This window comes from Erinaceus europaeus, chromosome 6 (assembly GCF_950295315.1).
Source record: "Erinaceus europaeus chromosome 6, mEriEur2.1, whole genome shotgun sequence".
NCBI classification, from domain to species: Eukaryota; Metazoa; Chordata; class Mammalia; order Eulipotyphla; family Erinaceidae; genus Erinaceus; species Erinaceus europaeus.
This window is the reverse complement of record NC_080167.1, coordinates 67,277,294-67,289,432: the sequence shown is the minus strand read 5'-3', so window position 1 is coordinate 67,289,432 and position 12,139 is coordinate 67,277,294. Positions and strand designations below refer to the sequence as shown.

General features: G+C 48.4%; 1 protein-coding gene across 5 annotated transcripts in view; it reads left to right on the top strand.

Annotated features, from left to right (window-relative positions):
* The window catches only part of DNAH14 (dynein axonemal heavy chain 14), a 283,313-nt gene that overhangs the window by 228,755 nt on the left and 42,419 nt on the right, over window positions 1-12,139 (top strand). For 4 of the 5 annotated variants that reach the window (XM_060192438.1, XM_060192437.1, XM_060192440.1 and 1 more), the window contains 2 exons: window positions 1,515-1,742; window positions 3,408-3,605. In XM_060192438.1, the coding sequence (XP_060048421.1) occupies window positions 1,515-1,742; window positions 3,408-3,605 (426 nt within the window). Of the gene's footprint in view, window positions 1-1,514; window positions 1,743-3,407; window positions 3,606-4,771; window positions 5,418-12,139 lie in introns of those variants that run through there. The other variant, XM_060192441.1, reaches the window with a different exon arrangement.

Below are 12,139 nucleotides of genomic sequence, written 5' to 3'. Positions count from 1 at the left end.
CTTTTTCTTTTCTTTTTAAATTTCTTTTTGGGGGATTAATGTGTTGCAGTCAACAGTAAACCCAATAGTTTGTACATACATAATGTTTCCCAGTTTTCCACATAACAGTACAACCCCTGCCAGGTCCTCCTCTGCCCTCATGTTCCAGGACCTGAGCCCTCCCCTACCTCCCCCCACTCACCCCAGAGTCTTTTACTTTGGTGCAATACTCGGGTTCTCTTTCTTTCTTCTTTATTGGAGGGATTAATTCTTTACAGTCAACTGCTGGTACACGTGTAACATGTCTCAGTTTTCTGCATAACACTTTCACCCCCCCACCCAGGTCCTCCTCCACCGGCGTGTTCCAGGACCTGAACACTCCCCCACCCCCAACCCAGAGTCCTTTACTTCCGGTGCAATACACCAGCTCCAGTCTCAAGTTCTGCTTTGTGTTTCCCTTTCTGTTCTTATTTTTTAGCGTCTGTCTATGAGTGAGATCATCCTATATTCTTCCTTCTTTTTCTGGCTTATCTCATTTTGCAAGGTACCTTCGACCAAAGGGATTTTTTAAATATTTCTTTTTTTTTTTTTTTTTGCCTCTAGGGTTATTGCTGGGGCTCAGTGCCTGCACCAAATCCACTGCTCCTGGAGGCTATTTTTTCCCCTTTTGTTGTCCTTGTTGTTATTAGTATTGTTGTTGTTATTGTCATTATTGGATAGGACAGAGAGAAATGGAGAGAGGAGGGGAAGGCAGAGGGGGGAGAGAAAGATAGACACATGCAGACCTGCTTCACCGATCATGAAGCAACTCCCCTGCAGGTGAGGAGCCGGGGGCTTGAACCTGAATCCTTAACTCTCCACGCCACCTGCGCTTAACCCGCTGCGCCACTGCCCAGCTCCCATTTTACTTATTTCTGCATTGGATAGAGACAGAAATTGAGAGGGGAGAAAGAGAGGGAGAGAGACAGAGAGACACCTGCAGTCCTGCTTCACCACTCGTGAAGCTTGCCCCCTGCAAGTGGAGACCAGGGACTTGAACCAGGTCCTGGTGCACTGTGATGTGTGCGAACGTTCAACCCAGTGCGCCATTGCCTGGCCCCACCAAAGGGATTTTTAGCACAAGCAGTGGAGCCACACAGCAGGTAAAATCAGTTGTCAGTGGTCACTTAGTACCCCCGCCGGTTCTAGTCATTCCGTTTTGTGTTTTGGAGTCTCCTGGACCATCGGCTCTGCCTCAGGCCACACAGCCACCACTGCCAAGGAACTATTCCGTATCCCAAAATGCTGTGTTTCCAGAACTCTCCTTCAAGGAATCCGAAGTGCTTTTAGTGATATTACTCTTCTCGGGTTACTCTATCAATAGAAACAGTAGGAGCCCTTTTGAAGAAAGGGGAAAGATTAGCATTAAAAAAAATTTTTTTTTAAACCGTCATTTCCCACTGATTCTTCAAAACCTTGGCTCTCTCAGCTAGACTTGTATGCCAGTGCTCCAGGAAAGAGCCCTCCATGTGTTCTTACCCACATTTGTTTTCAAGGTCGCAGTGGAAAACCCTCAGGGACTGAAGAATAACCTACTTCGGATATTTGAATGCAGCGGGTGCAGAGAAGTGACTGAAGAGACATTTGAGAAAACTAACTGTGGGCCGCTGTGGAAGAAACTCCTGTTCAGCTTGTGCTTTTTCAATGCTGTGATCAATGAAAGAAAAAGATACGGAACGCTGGGCTGGAATGTTGCTTACGAATTTAGCTCTTCCGACTTGGAGGTAAGTGTAGTGTCTTTAAAAACAAGCAATAACAGTAAATAAATAATAACAAGATACAAACAAGAGCCTACTATGTATCTATAGATATAGTCTAGAGTTGGCTGGTTGGTTGGTTGGTTGGTTGGTTGGTTGGTTGGTTTTTTAAGGTAGAGGCAGGGAAGCAGAGAGAATGGAAGAGACCACAACAATGAAGCTTCCTTGAGTGTGGTGGGGCCTGGACTCAACCCTGAGGGACACACGAAGCAGCCCACTTATCCAGCGCCGCCCCCAAAGGATAAAGTGTAGGTCTGACACAGTGTCCGCTAGAGAGCAAGGCAGCATGGCGGCAGCGTGTACACCTTCTCAGTCCCCACCCTGAGCACCCACAGTGAGTTCCTGAAAAGCTGTGCAGTGCTTGCTGGGTCACCCTCCTGAAGGTGCCTGTGACTGTGTCTGCTGAGAGGCCACACAGAGCCTCTTAGGGAATGTAGACCTTAGATTGCAGCTCTCGGGTCATTGCCAGCCAGGCAATAGCCAGAAAACTAATTCTGTGCCACAGCATTCTTCTTACTGCCAAGGTAGACGTGTGAGCAGTCCAGGAAGTGGTGCAGGGAGTGGACAAAGTGTTGGACTCTCAAGCATGAGTTCCCAAGTTTGATCTCGAGCACTGCATGTACTAGAGTGATGCTCTGGTGCTCTCTCTCTCTCTCTCTCTCTCTCTCTCTCTCTCTCTCCTGCTAACCCTTTCAACAAAAAAATAAATTAAATCTTAAAGATAATAATAAGATAAAGGGGGCAGGCAGTGGTGTACCCAGTTGAGTGCACAAGTTACCACATGCAAGGACTGTGGCTCAAGCCCCCATCCTTAATAACTACTCCTGAGATGTATTGCAAGAAGTATATGATTTAAATATTTGATGGCACAGTAGACTATCCATGTAGTGACCTGTGAAGTACCAGTGGTAGAATTGTGGACTTAGAACAGGAGATCCCATGTGCGATTCCTGGCATCATATATGCCAGAGTGATGCTCGGGTTGTGTGTGTGTGTGTGTGTGTGTGTGTGTGTGTGTGTGTGTGTGTGTGTGTGTGTCCCTCTTGTGAAATAAATCAATCATTGAAATAAAAAAAAGGCATCTGGGGTTGATGGATAGACAAAGAGACTCTCATGCCTGAGGCTCTGAAGTTCCAGGATCAATCTCCCACAGTTGCATAAGCAAGAGCTAAGCAGTGCTCTGGTAAGGAAGGAAGGCAGGGAGGGTGGGAGGAAGGAAAGAAGGAAGGAAAGGGAAGGGAATGGAAAGGAAAGGAAGAGAAAAAAAGAGAAAAGAAGAAAAATAAAATTCATTCATGTAATACTATCCAAGAAATTGCTCAGTGGTGCCCTCAAGGGAGGAATCTAATGAGTAGAGAATAGGAGGTAAGTGGAAACTCTTGTTCCTTTTTCAAAAAAAATGGTAATTAGGAAGTTTACCGTTTGTTCAGCTACACCGAAAAGAGTCAGTAAAAAGTCTGTGATATTTCATTCTTCTTGGTATTTCCATCTGTCTGGAAGAGAAAGTAGGCATTGCTATTGACAATATAGCAATTGAAAGTAGGCATTGCTATTGAGGGCTGTTGATTACCCACGTCAGGGTAATCTGAGTCGCTTATCCTGAAATAATAACAGTTAGCACGTCTGCTCAAGGTGGCCATTAAGGTCTTGGGAGACATGATGGCCAACGAGACCAACATCCAGTGGCAGACGCTGTGCTACCAAATCGGGAAAGTGGTTTACGGCGGCCACGTCACCGACCGCTGGGACCAGCGGTGTCTAAGCACCCTGTTCTACCAGTTCTGTAACCCTGACGTGCTGAAGGAGGACTTCAGCTTCTTTGGTGGCCAGGTAAGCCAGGAACCTACCATCTTACATGTGAGACTGCTTTTTTTTTTTAAGATTTTTTAAAATATTTATTTATTCCCTTTTGTTGCCCTTGTTGTTTTATTGTTGTAATTATTGTTGTTGTCGTCGTTGTTGGCTAGGACAGAGAGAAATGGAGAGAGGAGGGGAAGACAGAGAGGGAGAGAAAGACAGACACCTGCAGACCTGCTTCACCGCCTGTGAAGTGACTCCCCTGCAGGTGGGGAGCCGGGGGCTTGAACTGGGATCCTTACACCGGTCCTTGTGCTTTGTGCCACCTGCACTACTGCCCACTCCCTGCGAGACTGCTTTTTAACTCAACTGTGGTTTAAGTTACCTTAAGTCTGTCAGTGTTAATGTCTCTTCCTTCAGTGGCTGTGGCTAATCTTCAGTGTCACAAAAGTAATTGAGCATTTTTTTAACGATTTCAATATTTACATAATTTTTTATCCTGTTGCAGAGGGTGGGGACAGTTTGCTGTTCACTTGCCGTCACATGGCCATAATTTACCATTGGTCTATTGAACTACAGCATTATGCTGGGTGGTTTCAGACAAACATGCCAAACGTTTCATGTGTCTACTATTTAACAGAGTCCAAGGAAACTGATGCGAGTTAACATTTAATGACAAACTATCCCAACCTGCCCATATGTAGGCGCTTCTCACTTCCTGCTCTAAGCTATCTAGAAACAAGATGCTATCCCCGATGTATAGATGGTGAAACTGAGGTTCTGGGAGGGTAGGCACATACAGCCAGTAAGCAGGGCTGAGATTCTGTTGGCCCCCACCCCAAGCACCCAGGAAGGTGACATTCTGCATCTCTCTCCTCTTAGCCTCTCTCCCTGCTGCTTCCTGCTCAGTACTGGCCTGTGTCTGAAACACCCTTCTGAAATAATAACAGTTAGCAGGGGGCTGGTTGGTAGCACAGCGGGTTAAGCACACGTGGTGCAAAGCACAAGGAGCGGCGTAAGGATCCCAGTTCGAGCCCCCAGCTCCCCACCTGCAGGGGAGTCGCTTCACAGGTGGTGAAGCAGGTCTGCAAGTGTCTATCTTTCTCTCCCCCTCTGTTTTCCCCTCCTCTCTCCATTTCTCTGTCTTATCTAAAAAAAGAACAAAAAAAATATAATAACAGTTAGCATGTCTGCTGAAGGTGGCCATAAAGGTCTTGGGAGACATGATGATCAACAAGACCCATAACCAGTGGCAGACGCCACGCTACCACATCGGGAAAGTGGGTACAGCAGCCGCGTCACCGACCACTGGGACCAGCAGTGTCTACCTCTGAGGAGCTCATGACTCTCAGGTAGACAGCAGGCATTCCTCCAGTGGATGATTCTATTTTTTTTAGATTTATTTATTTATTTATTTTCCTTTTTATCCTTGTTTTTTCTTAATGTTGTTGTAGTTATTATTGTTGCTGTTATAGATGTCATCATTGTTAGATAGGACAGAGAGAAATGGAGAGAGGAGGGGAAGAGAAAGATAAACACCTGCAGACCTGCTTCACCGCTTGTGAAGTGACTCCACTACAGGTGGGGAGCCGGGAGCTTGAACCGGCATCCTTGCGTTTTGTGACACGTGCTCTTAACCCGCTGTGCTACCGCCCGACTCCCGCTCTTGAATTCTGATGGGAGGCTGGAAGAAGACTCTCTCAGATGCCATCTTTCTCAGGCAAGCCAAACATTTCTCGGAAGGGCAGGAAAGCAGAGGAAAGCGTGCACACAGGCACACCTAGAGATTCCCAAGGACCCCTAGGCAGCAATTATTCAAGCAGAGCCCCTTCTTATAGGGCAGAGAGTCCTCTGGGTTATTACAAGAACTGAGGACAGTTTGGGGAAAAGATCATAATTAATAGGAGTCTCCACCATTTGTCCTGGGTCACCATGTTGCTTGTCACCGTACTGCCTACAGTCAGCCGTCTTCTGTGCTCATTCCTATCTTCCCTGATGCATCAACCACCTGGTCACCATGTGATCTTCTTTCACTTGTAACTCCCTTCATGGCGACTGGAAGCCCTGCCTGCCGGCCCCTCACACTAGGGCTGTCACTGTGACTCAGGGTAGGCAAGATGACGCCACCTCTCCTGGCTGCCACTGTTTTCTTCCCTCCTTTCTTTTATCTGACAGGACAGAGGGCAATTGGGGAGGGGAGACAGAGAGGGAGAAAGAGTGACACCTGCAGCCCGGCTTCACTTCTCATGAGGCTTCCTCTCGCAGGGAAGGGCCAGGGTCTTGAAAGGAGGCCCTTGTGCTTAGAATACGTACACTCGACTGGGCACACCACTGCCTAGTCCCAACTTTCAGTAGTTGTACTTTGTTTTTAAAATCATGCCCTATTGGACAACTGGAAGAAGAAAGAAATTTACATCAGAGGGGTTTCAGAAGGGAGAATCACAAGTCTTCCATGAAGAAATGATACCCGAGAACTTTTCCAACTTGTAGAAGGAAACAAGCATTTAGATCCAGGAAGCCCTAAGTTCTAAACAAAGTAAGTTCAAAATCATATGTACACCAGCCACATTATAACTCAAATGGGAAAAAAATTGAAGATGAAGGGAGAATTATAAACATAGCAAGAGAAAAGCAAAGGGAACTCTCATGAGACTTAGGGAATTTCTAAGCACAAACCTTATAGGCCAGTACAGAATGGCATCATAGAGTCAAAGTGGTGAAAAAAACAAAGAAAAAAACATCCCTCCCAGCTAGGTGATGAACAAGATGCCTGCCTGTGTTCATGGCAGCACTACTGACAAGAGCCAACGAATGGGAACAAGCCAGGTGCCATGGACAGGTGAGGGCATGAAGCAGCTGAGGTAAGTGGAATACTACTCAGCTATTAAAATGGTGATGGCACCTTTCTCACCCCATCTTGGATGGAGCTGGAAGGAATCATGCTGAGTGAGATTAATAAGAATCTGGGATTATCTCACTCATAGGCAGAAGTTGAAAAAAAAAAAAAAAGATCAGAAGAGAAATCACTAGGCAGAGCTTGGACTGGAGTTGGTGTATTACACCAAAGTCAAAGACTCTGGGGTGGGAGGGGGATCAGGTCCTGGAACAGGATGGCAGAGGAGGGCCTAGTGGAGGTTGTATTGTTATGTGGAAAACTGGGACATGGCACACATGTACAAACTATTGTCTTTTACTGTTGGCTGTAAACCATTAAATAAAAGAAAGCAAGAAAGAAAGAGAGAGGGAAAGAAAGAAAGAGAGACAAAGAAAGAGAGAAAGGAAGGAAGGAAGGAAGGAAGGAAGGAAGGAAGGAAGGAAGGAAGGAAGGAAGGAAGGGGCTGCGGCATGGAGGAGCAGTTGTAGTGCTCGGTTCTGAGCAAGGTGAAAGCTTGCCTCCTGAGACAGTGTGGATGGAACTGGCACGGTCGTAACTAAAATAATGAAGGAAGGAGGAAGACCGATGTGAATGACTGTACTCATATGAGGATTTCACATACACAAAGCAAAAAACAAAGGAAATTCAAAAGCAAACCACAGGCAAACCCTTGATTCTGACAGTGAGGCTGACTTACAAGGGGTAGGGGTGTGTGGAAAGGTGGGGAGAAAAAGGCAGAGCAGCTCAGTGGACCCTGCGGAGGGGGGGTTGCGTTTGGACTCTGATGGAGGGCTTGCACTGTGGTAACATGCAGACGGCTAAGTATGACCTTGTGCTCCTAGAGTGTTTGCAACATTGGAACCAAGATGATCTCCAAAATAAAAAGTGAAGTGTTGGAATTATTATTATTAGACAAAACCACCTGAAACATAAATTAACTATATTAAATATGTATTGAAATTCCACTGAAAAGAATTTATTCTGAGATTTCATCTGAAATAGGGGAAGTCACAATACAAGGACAATGAATAACAAACTCTCCAAACCCAAAACAACAAAACAGGAGGAGAGAGAAAGTTCATTGGAACTGCGAACATTGGAACTGTGGAACATCTCCACAGGGAGATGTCGCTCCTGAGCTGAGCCCACAGAGACTAGCAGGATGGCGGCTCCCTCCAGGGGGCCGGGGCCCATAGCAGATTCTGGCTGGGTGCCATCTTCTGCTGGTGGTGGTGGTGGTGGTGGTGGCAATGGTGTCACTGATACTGGTGGCAGTGTTGCTGGTGGTATCCATGTTGCTGGTGGCATTGATGGTGGTGGTTTTGATGTTCCTGGTGGCGGCAATGGTGATGATTATGGTGGTATTGATGTTACTGGTGGCACTGATGGTGGTGGTTTTGATGTTCCTGGTGGCAGCAGTGGTGGTAGAAATGGTGATATCGATGTTGCTGGTGGCAGTGATAGTGGTGGTTTCGATGTTCCTCGTGGTGGTGGTGATGGTGATATCGATGTTGCTGTTGGCACTGAGGGTGGTGGATTAGATGTTCCTGGTGGCTGTGGTGATGGTGGTATTGATGTTGGTGCTGGTGGTTTTGAAATTCCGGTGGTGGCAATGGTGATGGTGGTATCGATGTTGCTGTTGGTGTTGGTGGTGGTTCCAATGTTCCTGGTGCTGGCGGCGGTGGTGGTGATGGTATCGCTGCTACTGGTATCTGTGATGGTGGTGGTGTCGATTTTCCTGGTGGCAGCAATGGTGGTGGTGGTATCAATGTTGCTGGTGGCGTTCCTGGTAGTTTCAATGTTCCTGGTAGTGGCAATGGTGGTGGTGATGGTATCGATGTTGCTGGTGGCAGTGATGGTGGTGGTTTTGATGTTCCTGGTGGCCGTGGTGAATGTGGTATCGATGATGCTAGTAGCACTGATGGTGGTGGTTTCAATGTTCCTGGTAGCTGCAATGGTGGTAGAGATGGTGGTATCGAAGTTGCTGGTGGCATTGATGGTGGTGGTTTTGATGTTCCTGGTGGCAGCAATGGTGATGATGGTATTGATGTTGCTGGTGGCATTGATGGTGGTGGTTTCGATATTCCTGGTGGTGTCGGTGGTGGTGGTGGTGGTGGTGGTGGTGGTGGTGGTGGTGATGGTGGTATCAATGTTGCTAGTGGCACTGATAGTGGTGGGTTCGATGTTCCTGGTAGTGGAAATGGTGGTGGTGGTATCAATGTAGCTGGTGGCGTTGATGGTGGTGGTTTCAATGTTCCTGGAGGAGCCAATGGTGGTGGTGGTGGAATCTATGATGCTGGTAGCAGTGGTGGTGGTGGTATCGATGATGCTGGTGGTGTTGATGGTGGTAGTTTTGATGTTCATGGTGGTGCCAATGGTGGTGGTGGTGGCATCGATGTTGCTGGTGGCATTGATGGTGGTAGTTTTGATGTTCCTGGTGGTGGTGGTGATGGTGGTATCGATGTTTCTGGTGCCACGGATGGTGGTGGTTTCGATGTTCCTGGTGGCAGCAATGGTGGTCATGGTGGTGGTATCAATGTTGCTGGTGGCAGTGGTGGTGGTGATTTTGATGTTCCTGGTGGCCATGGTGATGTTTGTATCGATGTTGCTGGTGGCACTGCTGGTGGTGATTTTGATGTTTCTGGTACCGGCAATGGTGTTGGTGATGGTGGTGTCGATGCTGCTGGTGGCAGTGATGGTGGTGTTTATCATGTTCCTGGTGGCCATGGTGATGGTGGTATCAATGTTATTGGTGCCACTGATGGTGGTGGTTTTGATGTTCCTGGTGTCAGCAATGGTGGTGGTGGTGGTATCGATGTTACCGGTGGCTACATGGGGGTGGTTTCGATGTTCCTGGTGGTAGTGGCGGTGGTGGTGATGGTGTCACTGCCAATACTGGCAGTGATGGTGGTGGTGTCGGTGTCCCTGATGGCAGCGGTGGTGGTATCGATGTTGCTGGTGGCATCAGTGTTGGTGGTGGTGGTGGTATCAATGTTGCCGGTTGCACTGATTGTGGTAGGTTTCAATGTTCCTGGTAGTGGCAATGTTGGTGGTGGTGGTAGTGGTATCGATGTTGCAGGTGGCGTTGATGGTGGTGGTTTTGATGTTCCTGGTGGCAACAATGGTGGTGGTGGTGGTGATATCAGTGTTGGTGGTGGTGTTGATGGTGGTAGTTTTGATGTTCCTGGTAGTGGCAATAGTGTTGGTGGTGGAACCGATGTTGCTGGTGTCAGTGGTGATGGTGGTTCGATGTTGCTGGTGGCAGTGGTGATGGTGGTATTGATGTTGCTGGTGGCACTGATGGTGGTGGTTTCGATGTTCCTGGTGGCAGCAATGGTGGTGGTGTTATCGATGTTGCTGGTGGCAGTGATGGTGGTGGTTTTGATGTACCTGGTGGTGGTTGTGATGGTGGTATCAATGTTGCTGGTGGCACTGATGGTGGTGGTTTCGATGTTCCTGGTGGCAGCAATGGTGGTGTTGGTGGTGTTATCGATGTTGCTGGTGGCATTGATGGTGGTGATTTTGATGTTCCTGGTGGCAGTGGTGATGGTGGTATCGATGTTGCTGGTGGCACTGATGGTGGTGGTTTAGATGTTCCTGGTGGTGGCAATGGTGGTGGTGGTGGTGGTGGTATGGGGTGTTACTAGTGGCGTTGCAGGTGGTTTCGAGGTTGCTGGTGGCGATGGTGATGGTGGTATAGATGACGCTGGTGGCATTGATGGTGGTGGTGGTAGTTTCGGTGGTGGTGGTGATTGTGTCACTGCCACTGTTGGCTGTGGTGATGGTGGTATTGATGCTCCTGGTGGCAGCAATTGTGTCGGTGGTATCGATGTTGCCTGTGGCATTTATGGTGGTGGTTTTGATGATCCTGGTGGCAGTGGTGATGGTGGTATCGATGTTGCTGGTGGCGTTGATGGTGGTGGTTTCGTTCCTGGTGGAGGGAGTGGTGCTGCTGGTGGTGGTGGTGGTGGTGGTGGTGGTGGTGGTGGTGGTGGTGGTGGTGGTGGTATTTATGTTGCTGGTGGCATTGATGGTGTAGTTTTGATGTTCCTGGTAGTGGCAATGGTGTCGGTGGTGGAATTGATGTTGCTGGTGGCAGTGGTGATGGGTATCGATGTTCTGGTGGCACTGGTGGTGGTGGTTTCGATGTTCCTGTTGGGTGCAATTGTGGTGGTGATGGTGGTTCGATGTTGCTGGTGGCATTGATGGTGGTGGATATGATGTTCCAGGTGGCGGTGGTGATGGTGGTATCAATGTTGCTGGTGGCAGCAATGGTGGTGTTGGTGGTATCGATGTTGCTTTTGTGTTGCTGGTGGTTCTGATGTTCCTGGTGGTGGCAATGGTGGTGGTGATGGTGGTATCGATGTTATTGGTGGCACTGATGGTGATGGTTCTGATGTTCCTGGTGGCGGCAATGGTGGTGGTGGTGGTGGTGTTAGCGATGTTGCTGGTGGTGATTTCATTGTTCTGCTGGCAGTGGTGATGGTGGTATCGATGTTGCTGGTGGTACTGATGGTAGTGGTTTTGATGTTCCTGGTGGCAGCAATGGTGGTGGTTGTGGTGGTATCAATGTTGCCGGTGTCGTTGATGGCAGTGCTTTCTATGTTCCTGGTGGTAGTGGCGGTGGTGGTGATGGTGTCACTGCCAATGTTGGCAGTGATGGTGGTGGTGTCGATGTCCCTGATGGCAGCAGTAGTGGTATCAGTGTTGCTGGTGGGGTTGATGGTGGTGGTTTCGATGTTTCTGGTAGCAGCAATGGTGGTGGTGGTGGTGGTATCGATGTTGCTGGAGTTGTTGATGGTGGAGGTTTCAATGTTCCTGGTTGGGGCAATGGTGGTGATGGTGGTATCGATGTTTGAGGTGGCGTCAGAAGTGAAGGTGGTGGTATCGATGTTGCTGGTGGTGTTCAGGGTGGTTGTTTTGATGTTCCTGGTGGCAGCAATGGTGGTGGTGGTGATATCAATGTTGCTGGTGGTGTTGATGGTGGTGATTTTGATGTTCCTGGGAGCGGCAACAGTTGTGGTGCTGGTGGTGGTGGTATCGATGTTTTTCATGAAGGCAATGGTGGTGGTGGTGGTATCAATGTTACTGGTGGCATTGATGATGGTGGTTTCGATGTTCCTGGTTGCGGAAATGGTGGTGATGGTGGTATTGATGTTTCTGGTGGCGGCAATGGTGGTGGTGGTATCGATGTTGCTGGTGGCGTTGATGGTGGTGGTTTTGATGTTTTTGGTTGGGGCAAGGTGTTGATGGTGGTATCGATGTTTCTGGTGGCGTCAGTGGTGGTTGTAGTGGTATCAGTGTTGCCGGTGGCGTTGATTTTGGTGGTTTAATGTTCCTGTTAGCGGCAATGGTGGTGATGGTGGTGGTGGTGGTATCGATATTGCTGGTTGCGTTGATGGTGGTGGTTTTGATGTTCCTGGTGGCAGCAATGGTGGTGGTGGTGATATCAATGTTGCTGGTTGCGTTGATGGTGGTGGTTTTGATGTTCCTGGGAGCGGCAATGGAGGTGGTGGTGGTATCGATGTTGCTGGTGGTGGTGTTGGTGATGGTAGTATTGATGTTACTGGTGGCATTGATGGTCGTGGTTTCAGTGTTCCTGGTGGTGGTAATGGTGGTGGTGGTGGTGGTGGTGATATGGATGTTACTGGTGGCATTGCTGGTGGTGATTTCGATGTTCCTTGTGGCAGTG